The following is a 10,788-nucleotide window of genomic DNA, read 5'->3' on the forward strand; positions in this document are numbered from 1 at the left end:
GTGGATATGTATTGCTTTGCCTATCACACTTGCTTTCTTCTTAAAGAATAATCTCTTCTTTCCTAGGGAACAGTTCCCCCACCCCATTCCAACTATGTGGAGTTGGCTAATCCCCATTCCTCATTTTTCTTGTCTCCTTCACTTAACCCGGGGTGAACTCATCCAACTCCTCTCCTAGAACTTTCCAAATGGAGTCAAGGGAAAAGGACATTCCTTCTGTGGTGATAAGGTCACAATGTAAGAGGTCAGGGAAACTTTAAGATTGACACTTCCCTTAAATGGGAGAAGTTGGTCTGTGGTAGGACAGAGGAAAGCTGACACCCAAAGGAATAATGAAAATAGATGGGAAAGTGGAGTCCTCATAGTTTCAGGGTCCTGAGCAGGGCGGCCCCTGAGGCCTGGTAGCACACTTCCTATTCAGTTATGTGTGAAACACCACCGCATCCCTGCAAAAGTCCTCTTGCTGAAGCTGGTTCCAGTTTGGTTTCTACCATTAACAGCCAAGAGTCTTCCATTAGCCACAACTTCTTGACATTTTCATACTTATCTTTGATTTCACATTTCTCCTCTCCTCTTCTGCCTTTCCAAGAAGAGTCAGCCCTTCCTCAGTGTTGCCAATTTCTCCTGACTCTGGCTATTTAGATTTTGAAAACCTGGCCAATAGTCTTGCTTTTAGCTATGCTTCCAGTTGCTCCCTATTGATAGGTTTCTCAAAACCAGCTCCCATTTCAAAGCACAATAAAATGCTGTCTACCAAGAGGCTTCACCAGAGAATCCAACTGAGGAGGCCAAGGGTAGGGCCTAAGAATCTGTAGTTTCAAAAAATACATGCTGGTTGATTCTGATGTCCAGCCAGATGGAAGCATCTCTAGTCCAGATGACCCAAGAAGCTTCTCAACTTGAAGAGTATAGGAATGTCCTAGACCTGGCATGAATTAACTGTTGAATCTCTAGTCAAGCTTTGAGAACTGCCCAGTCTGGTTTACCTCAAAGAAAGCAGAATGATTGCAGGCTTGGCAATAGGTAATAGCCATTTCCAGCTACTCTAAAAACTATCCTGAAGAACTTGAGATGATGTCACCATGGGGCACAGGCCTTATGGGGGCAGCCCTGGCCCCTTAGATGAGCGCCTTTGATTTTTTCATGCCGGAGATGGATGATGTAGTGGAAATTGGTTTCTTTTTGAAGTCTGGAGTTACATCACAAGACTATATAATTTTTCTTATAAAGTGTCTTTCTAATGTGGCTATCCTCAAAGGAGCTGGACATGATTATCCCAGAGGCAGCAGGTGAAGTATAGAGGGAGAAATTTTCTTTTAATCCATTGAGCAATATCACCTCTGAAGAGTAAACACGGCTGGCAATCTCAGGAGAGATGACCAATGATGAAAATGGCATGGCAGCCATTTTTTAAACGTGGATGAGGGAGAGTGGCCCTGGAGAGACAGGATTGGCTGCAGTGGTCAGCCAAGTAAAGCCCGGACCCTCCTCACTCCTTACCTAACTCACTGAGGTTTGGACAGTGGCTGAGCTGAACCTGCCCCGCCAACTCTCAAGGTCTCTTGGATTCTGGCAGGTGCTGATTCACTTCAGGCAATGATACAACAGGTGTTTCAAGGCTTCCTTCCATCAGGAAGAAAGTTTGTATTCACCTCTTATATTTTTATGTTATTATGTTTTATTTTATTTCTTCCAACCCTGCGGAAATCGGGGATTTAAGAATGGGGGGGGGGGCACTTGGAATGATTAGAATCAAAGGAACTTTGCCATTTGGCCAGAAGTATCCCGCAACGCTGCAAGGCTCTGCTTTGCTTTTTCTTTTCTTGCTTTTTCCCTCCACTTTTCTTTCTTCTCTCTTTCTGCTTCCCCCGCTCCCCCCTTTCCTCTCCTCCCCGTCTCTCAACACATTCAAAGAGTGCCCTAAACGGTGACAAACTTGCATGTGCTTCCCTTATGACTAACCCCCTGGGCCTCTCGCCAACCCCCCACAGATGGCCCCGCGCTGCAGGCACCCCTGGAGGGGAGCCCCGCGGCCGCCTGGCCCGGCCAGCGCGCAGCACGGAGGGGAGTGCCTGTGTCTCGGTCCTGGGGGAAGGCACAGCGGCTTCCAGGAGGAAACGGGCGTTTCCTTCCCACGCGCTCGAGCGAGCCCTGGGTCCCGGCCCCGAGACTCCACCCTGCCCCTCCCGGCGCTTCGGGAAAAGCCGGTCGCCACACACAGGCGCACGCAGGCCCCGCGGCCGCGCCCTAAGGAGAGCAGCACCCGCGGCCAATTGCCATGGCAACCCCGGGGTTCGTTCCATTCCCCACCCAGTGGATCCCACCCCCCCCTCCTGCCTGCCCCGCAGCCAACCGGCTGGAGCATGCCCCGGGAGCGCGCTATAAAACCTGCGCGGGAGGCGCCGGGGAGCAGAGGCAGGCGCCGGACCTGCAGCCGGGCCGATCTGGGGCGCCAAGTGTCGTTCCGCCACAGCGGGAGGGAAAAGCCCGATCATGCAGAGTGTGCAGAGTCTGTCGAAGCGGTGCCTTGGCCTGGCCTTTGTGCTGCTCCACGTCCTGGGACAGGTGAGAGGCGCACCCCGAAGGGGCGTCTGGTTACTTGGCCCCACTGGGTGGCCACTGCCCGGCGCCCGGGCGGCTCTGCCTTCGGTCTTCCCTGCTGAGAGCTCTCCTCGTCCCGCCCGCCGCAGGTCGCTGCGACCCAGCGCTGTCCCGCCCAGTGTCCGGTCCTCTGTCCCAAGACGCCGCCAACCTGCGCGCCCGGGGTGAGGGCCGTGCTGGACGACTGCTCCTGCTGTCTGGTGTGCGCCCGCCAGCGCGGCGACAGCTGCTCGCTGCTGGAGCCGTGCGAGGAGGGCCGCGGCCTCTTCTGCGACCGCAGAGCGGACCCCAGCTCGGGAACCGGCATCTGCATGGGTAATGCGGCCCCCCTCCTGCCTCTGCTCCGCAGGCTGCCCCTTTCCTGCCCTCCTCTTGCCAGAGGGTGAAGTGCAAATAATAATACTAATGGTGACGGTGCCGTGGGTGATGTTTGTGGAGCGCTTACTATGCGCCAGGTATGGTCCTGGGCAGGGCGGGGTGGGGGTGCTTGAGGCTTTGGGGAGCGCCAGAAGCCAGGGAGGAAGCCTGCCCGCAAAGGTGAGAAGCATTCATCACTTGCCTCCCAAGAGTGGAATCTGGATAGACGGGCAGCTGAGCAGAGTTGAGGGCCAGTGAAATCATTTCCTTTGCACATTTCCAAGGGGATGCTTGGGGGTGACGGAATCTTGGGCTTACTCACATGCTCACAGTCCCCAGCAGGTTTGTTTTCACACCTGTGATGATCCTATTTGAGCTAAAGCAACCCCTGGTCTCCTGGGACCACTATGTAACCCCTGTCTGGGCTGTGAATAAAATAAAATGCAGGCACCGTGCCAGTCCAGGCTGGTGAGACGTAATCGTTGGGGGATCGTTTTACCACGTGGGGCATAGTTGGAGGCTGCCTTGCATCCCCTCGACCCCCATAAGAGGGCTTAGAATAGATAGGCTTTTACGTTCTTCTCTGAGCCAGCGATGATTTATTGTGGTGGAGGGCCAAGGAATCCTAGCGCCCTTCCCTATTTGACCAGTTCACCTATTTGGAGAATACGAAGTGCAATGTTTTTCTTTTTAATTCGAGGCTGCTGGAGTAGGAGAAGCCAAGGAGGTTCTAGCGAAATGACTTTATCATTGGGAACAAAGGCTGTGGCACCTTGGGAGTGTCACTTCTTAGGTTTGCTCCTCTTTCCTCATGTGCAAACTAAGTGGCAGGATGGGATGGTGTTGGAGGTTTCTTGCTCTGCGTGAGTCCCCGGCGAGGACATCTCTCTGCCAGACATAAAGCAGGAACCGATCACTTCAACTAGGAAAAGAAGGGCCCGGGGTTTGCATGTAGTTTGTATAGCTTCCCCACCACACTGTGTTCTCCTGTTTTCTCTCTGCCCCTCCCTCTCTGCCTGCCTCCCCCAATGCCCTAGCGGTAGAAGGAGACAACTGCGTGTTTGATGGGGTCATTTACCAAAGTGGGGAGACCTTTCAGCCAAGCTGCAAATACCAGTGCACCTGCAGAGATGGGCAGATTGGCTGCGTGCCCCGCTGCGAGGAGGACCTGCTCCTGCCCCAGCCTGACTGCCCGGCTCCCAGGAAAGTCGAAGTGCCCGGGGAGTGCTGTGAAAAGTGGATCTGTGACTCAAACGAGAAGGGGGAGTTGGGAGGCCTTGCCCTTCCAGGTAAGAAGCTCAGGACACAGGACGTGATCGGTGCCCAGGTTAGATGCAGGCAGGAGGCTTGCGCATCCTCTGGGATTTGCAAGGAGAAACTGGCCTCCGTTTCCAGCCATTCGGTTGTGGAGTCCAGCCTGCCCACTGAGATGAAACACATCACGTGCTGGAATCCTAGCCAAGTTGTCCAAGTATGCACACGCTTTCTCCTAAAGAGAACCTGCTGCATTCAGTGGTTCTTTTGAGCAGGGGGATTGCTTTTGTCTTATTGGATGACTACTGTTTAGATTTTAGTCCACCCCCATTTGACCCTTAATCACATCACATCACAAAGATAAAAGTAATATATATGTAACTCTTTTCTGGGTTCCATGTATTACCTTGTGTTCTCAAGTAGCATCCCTAAAGAATGGTACTTTTCCCTGAACAGGTATCACAGAGATATGTCACCTTTCCGGATGTTGTAGGGTCAAAGATCTTTGTTTTGCTTTGCTTTTTGTTTTATCATATAAAGGAAATAGTTTTTTGGGGAAAAAAATTCAAGAGCCAGTAGAGACTATTTTAGAAGCCATTAATCAGCCAGATTATTTATGCTGGCAGTACATGGAGGTTTCCAGTTTTTCTGAGGTCAGAAATGATCAGCCGTGACTTGCAGAGAGGAAAACTGCCATGTAGAAGAGAGAGCCCCAAGCCATACATATTAAGTGTTGAGACAGAACATCTTGTAATCAAAGTCCAAGTGTCTATATCCCAAATCGCAGATAAGCAGCCTTACCAGTCTACGGCCAAGTATTGCTTTCACCACTATTTTGAGTTGGTAGGTTCTAATTGCTCATCCAATTAAGATTTCATCGTGATCCCTTTTCTGTATAAAACCACACATTGAAAACACTACAGTTTATGGAATGGTTGTTGATGCTATACTGTTCTACATTCTTGAGGCTACTAGGCTTCTTTAAGACAGGTTCTCCCAAGCGGCGTAAGGACAATTTGACAGTCATTCCACAAAGATTTCTTAAAGGCCAACACTGTGCCACTGTTGCGCTACCTCTTTAGGGTTTATAAATACATAGATCCAGTTCTGGCCCCTGAAAGCACCTGAGTTCAGTAGGTACAGAATTGAACGAGACCCTCCTTCCAATGATGGTTGAAATGGCCGCCTTGATTTGTACATCCCATAGCCTACAGGACAGAAGCCACTCTAGGTGTTGCAGTCTCCGACTCCAGCATCAACTGCATTGAGCAGACCACGGAGTGGAGCGCATGCTCCAAAAGCTGTGGCATGGGTTTTTCCACCCGGGTCACCAACCGGAATCCACAGTGTGAAATGGTGAAGCAGACTCGGCTCTGCATGGTGCGGCCCTGTGAACAAGAACACAAGCAACCAACAGATAAGGTAGGAGCCTGGAGGCAGCCAGAGGAGGTCGAGTTGCCTGATGGGCATGTGGGCTCTAGAAAGTCGCTGTGACACTGTGGTGCTTGTTGACTCAGAGGTCAGCTCTAGCTGGGAGTGAACCCCAGAGGGAAAGGCCGAGAGGTTCCTGATATGAGTGAGTTTACCTTCTTTTCCTTCTCTTTAATGTAGTGAAATATCCCAAGCAACTCACAACCCATCTACAGGTAAAGAGGGCGGAGCCCCAGTTGAGAATGATCTGGCAAATCTCATTGCATTCCTGGAAAAAGGCTGGTGGCTCAGTTGTGAACACAGTTGCTTCAAGAGGTCATTTCTGACTTCAATTTTTTTCACCCCTTAGGCTTGATCTGCAGGAAGAACAGGATAGAAACCACGTCTTCCCTTCTCAGCCCTCAGCCCTCAGTCCCCAACACCCTACCTGTACATAGTGTGTGCTTGATATTCAATTGTTGACGAATAGATGAATGGGTGTCTGGGAATTATTTTCAGTATTTTAAGAAGTCTAGTGGGAATAGTGTATTTGCCAGCGTAAGGCGATGTGTGCCAAATAAAACATCACATTTCTTTCCTTTTTTGCTGGAATTATATCAACTCAGTATGTTAACACGGAGCATAAGGCATGTGGATCAGAGGCTCTGATTGGTTCCTGATGACATCACAGGCCTTATTACCAGAGCCCTAGATCAGATCAATGCAATACCCACATTGAACCATTAGATGGAAATTTGTACAAACTTAATGCCAAAATATAAGAATACAACAGTTTCTAGCAATGAAAGATTTTCATATCTCCACACTGAGGCAACATCATCTAGTGCCGAAAGGTGCAACCCTGGAACCAGACAGCCTAAATCCTAGCTTCCCCCATAAACTAACTGTGGGATGTGGGTCCATTTTCTTAGCCTCTAAGCCTCAATTCCTTCCCCCATTATTATGGGGACATTGACAGTACCTGCCTCAAAAGTTCTCATGAAGACTAAGTAGAAGGAATTTGCAAAGTGTCTGGACATAGATTACTCTGTTAACATTAGGCAGCCTTACCTAACATGAGGCCTCATTTCTACTTGTTGCTATAATGAGGGTCTCTAGTGGTCATATCAGTTAAAGAGCTACTTAGCTATGTGACTTGGTATGTAACATCCTAATTTATGTTTCTTCCACCAATTTGGAAAGAACACTTAGAAGCATCTTCTGTCTAAAATTGTATATACTGGAATCTGTACCTCCCCACACTTAGGGGAATTCTTTTCTTTATTTTTTATTAAAAATGTTTAAAAATATTTTTATTTATTTTTGAGAGAGAGAGAGAGAGAGTATATGAGCAGGGGAGGGGCAGAGAAAGAGGAGACACAGAATCTGAAGCAGGCTCCAGGCTCTGAGCTGTCAGCACAGAGCCTGATGCAGGGCTCAAAGTGATGAACCCCGAGCTCATAACCTGAGCCAAAGTTGGACACTTAACCACTGAGCCACCCAGGTGTCCCACACACTGAGGAGAATTCTAACATACCTATTGCACAGTTATGTAGATTCACTCACAAAGCCACATTTGTCTCTCTTTCTGTCTCTGTTTCCCTCTCCTGTCTGTCTCTAGGCTTCTCTCTCTCTCTCTCTCTCTCTCTCTCTCTCTCTCTCTCTCTCACACACACACACACACACACACACACACACACACACACGTGCACACAGTCAGATGTTACTGATCTTGAGCCTTTTTTTTTGGACATTGTCAAGAATATACACTACACATTAAATACGGAAAGATAAGAAACAAGAGGCCCTTACTATCCTCATGAACACACTTGCTTCTTTATTAAATAAGGTGTTTCCATGTTATGCTTCTAAAATTTTGCTTTTTCTATTGTTTCTTTTGCCAAAATTTATATTTTTTATGTAACTTGCATTCAGTTTAGTATTAGGAGATATTACATTTGAGATACAAACATTTCATAAAGACTCCAAAATTTATTTGGAATCTAGGGAAATGCTAGCATAATAATCATTCCTTCCTAATGCCAAGAGACGTTGCGGTGTGAGCTGGTGTTTCTCAAAGCATGGTTCCCCAGATGAGCAGCAGCATCTGAGAACTCATTAGAATGCAAATTATTGGGGCTTACATCAGACCTATTGAATCAGAAACCATGGATGTGAGGCCCAACAATTTGTGTTTTAGCAAACTTTCTAGAAGATTCTGACATACGATAAAATTTGAGAGCCACTGATTTAAGAGAATCCCAAGCTCAGCACTCCATAGCTGTGGCTGTGCTTAAGAAGGTGAAAAGCAGAAGATAATTGTAGCAAATTAGTATGTGAAGAAATCTAAGTGGGAAGTAAACATAAAATCAATATTGTCCTGAATTATCAACATGGGGGTTCCTCATCAACCATTACTAATGACATATTGAATAAATTCTCCACCTACCTTGCCTTCGTGGAAAATAACCTTAATGTCCCATGGTCTTAGATGTCCTGAGGTTATAGCATATTAGAAAGATTGGGCTGTGTCACACATTCATTCAGTAACCAGATATTCCTGGTGATGTTAGCCCTTTGAGACTCCAGTTACTTACCTGTGAGACTTGGGTAATTGCTCCTTATGTGAATAACAGATCCTTGTAGGAGTGAATGTTGTCATAAGGTTAAGTGAGTATGTCTGAAAAGTATTTGAAACATTAGTAGGTGTGTGATGTTGCTAGGTATAGTCCCTTTCTCTTTATAACACCTAAGAGTGCATTGGCTAAAAGAATATCAAAGCCCATTCCAGTGCCTTGAAAAAATAGCTTACTTTATCATACATATACTTTTACCCTCATGCTTATCGCCACAGGTCAAAAGATGGTTGTGTACGATTAAGCCAGGTTTTCACATTTCTGGGCAGGAAAGAAAATGAATCCAGGAAGCAATAAAGAACTGCACCTATCTGAAGGGCAAAGCGTTTCCCAGAACCCCTTGGTTTATGTATCATTGGCCAGAACTTTAGCACAAAGCCATTTCAAGCTCCCAGATATTCTGGGGAAGCAAATACTTTCAACTGACCAAACTGCCCAAACAAAACTAATGTATGTTAGCCAAGAAGAAAGCACAATGGATATTGGGTAGGCAGCTCGCAGTTTATTCCACCTCCTTAAAATGGTCCCTTGGAGGAATGGTAGCCATTCCATGAATCACTCCTTTTTTTCTTTCTTAGAAAGGAAAGAAGTGTCTCCGTACCATGAAGTCAGTCAAAGCCATCCACCTGCAGTTCAAGAACTGCACCAGCCTGCACACCTACAAGCCCAGATACTGTGGGGTCTGCAGTGATGGCCGGTGCTGCACCCCCCACAACACCAAAACCATCCAGGTAGAGTTCCAGTGCTCCCCAGGGCAAATCATCAAGAAACCAGTGATGGCCATCGGGACCTGCACCTGTCACAGCAACTGTCCTCATAACCATGAGGCCTTCCTCCAAGAGTTGAAGCCAAACACCAGCAGAGGGGAAATGTAAGATGTGTTCCGTGAGGAGCATACCTACAGAGGCAAATTGTAGCTACCCACCATCAAACGAATATCAGAAAAATTAGGAAGAATTATTACTTTACCCCTGAGTCCTGTGTATTGCCTGTGGTCATATGAGGTTAGTTATATTTGTCTTTTCTTTTTTTTTTTAATGAAAGATCTGATTAACTGTAAACTTGAAATCAAGTTCAGCTCAGGATAGTACTTAGGGATGACTTACTTTTCTGTGGTATTGACTACAGATGAAAATTTCTATAAATTTAAGAAATCAGATACATGTTCTTACTGTGTAGATGGTCACATTACACTCATCTTACTTTGTATACACTTGTGCAATATCAAGAAAATGTCACTGTCAGGAGTGTCACAGTGAAGTTCAATATCATACTGAACACGCTGTCATACAAATATCTTGGCATAGATCTTTGACTTGACAGGTCTCTATGGAGCTCTCTTTTTGAGCAGCTCAACTCTGAACTTCCATGTTCAAGATCTGAGGAAACATGTAGCTGTTCAATTTGAAATCCAGAGACTGTTAGTCTCCTGTTTTTTTGCACACTAGGAAGCAAGCTGTATCTACAGGAATGGAATGTTTGTTAGTTAAGTGGACTGGTGTGATAAACTTGTTCCATTTCAGATGAGTTGACTCCTTTCCAAAGAAAGAAGCTAAACAGAAACCTCCCCCTAATGCAGAGAAGACAGGGCCACTCAACCCTTACATTTCCGTATGCCGGAGGTCCTGGCGCTCACCACTTTCTCCTTCAGAAAAAGCAGAACATATCAGCAGAGATTTTCTCATCTTACTGATGAGTAGACTGGGACCCTTTGATGACTTTCAAATGTACTGGTAGTAGATTTTGAAAAAGAAGAGAAAATCAATGTGACTGTGGTGGTAAAATGCCATAAATTTCATGGGAGCTCAGAATTATTGTCAACATGCCCAAAACTTGTCCTTGGGCTCTAATTATGCAAATTCACGAACAAGATATATGTGTATACATACATGTATCTAATTTGTCAAGTTATAAGATAGGCTGCAAATTTAAAGGTATGCATTCTTTTCATGTCACCATGTGTGTTCAGCTTTTCTCTTTTAAACTATTTATATATAAATTATACATTTTTAAAATATTCTTTTTACTTTCTCTATTTGACAGACATCACTAAATAAACACGATTTTATCAATGTGTGACTCTGCTATTACTTCTAGGCTTATGAGTTGTTCATTAAAAATATAAATAACAGATGGACCTAGAGAGGATAATGCTATGTGAAATAAGTCAGACAAAGACCAAGGTCATACGGTTTCACTCACATGTAGAATTTAAGAAACCAAACAAACAAACAAAAAAAGACAAACAAAAGAAACCAGACTCTTAAATACGGAGAACACGCCAGTGGTTGTCAGAGGGGACAGGAGTCAGGGGGTGAGTGAAATAGAGGGAGTAAGAGTACACTTCTCTTGATGAACAGTGAGTAATGTATAGAATTGTTGGCGCCTTATATTCTACACCTGAAACGAATATAACACTATATCTTAATTATACTTCAATATTAAAAGGAAAATATAAGTAAAATTAAAATTAACAAATTCAATCAGACACCAAGTACAGCATCCATTGAAAGCAATTCAGCTAATTTTG

The 10,788-nt window shown here is 45.9% G+C and overlaps 1 protein-coding gene across 1 annotated transcript; it reads left to right on the forward strand.

Annotated features, from left to right (window-relative positions):
- The first annotated feature begins 2,406 nt into the window (after positions 1–2,406).
- On the forward strand, positions 2,407–10,330 carry CCN3 (cellular communication network factor 3). The gene is made up of 5 exons (XM_029923547.1): positions 2,407–2,565; positions 2,691–2,916; positions 3,996–4,247; positions 5,420–5,634; positions 8,837–10,330. The coding sequence occupies exons 1-5, from the start codon at positions 2,494–2,496 to the stop codon at positions 9,131–9,133; spliced, it is 1,062 nt and encodes a 353-aa protein (XP_029779407.1). The 5' UTR covers positions 2,407–2,493; the 3' UTR covers positions 9,134–10,330.
- Positions 10,331–10,788: the final 458 nt, after the last annotated feature.

The sequence above is a fragment of the Suricata suricatta genome, chromosome 15 (assembly GCF_006229205.1).
Source record: "Suricata suricatta isolate VVHF042 chromosome 15, meerkat_22Aug2017_6uvM2_HiC, whole genome shotgun sequence".
Lineage (NCBI taxonomy): Eukaryota > Metazoa > Chordata > Mammalia > Carnivora > Herpestidae > Suricata > Suricata suricatta.

Excerpts from the sequence above, each read along its gene's own strand:
- CCN3 (XM_029923547.1), top strand. The coding sequence starts at position 2,494 with ATGCAGAGTGTGCAGAGTCTGTCGAAGCGGTGCCTTGGCCTGGCCTTT. Across the intron at positions 2,917-3,995 it reads GGGAACCGGCATCTGCATGG|CGGTAGAAGGAGACAACTGC; the intron begins GTAATGCGGCCC and ends CCAATGCCCTAG. Across the intron at positions 5,635-8,836 it reads ACAAGCAACCAACAGATAAG|AAAGGAAAGAAGTGTCTCCG; the intron begins GTAGGAGCCTGG and ends TTTCTTTCTTAG.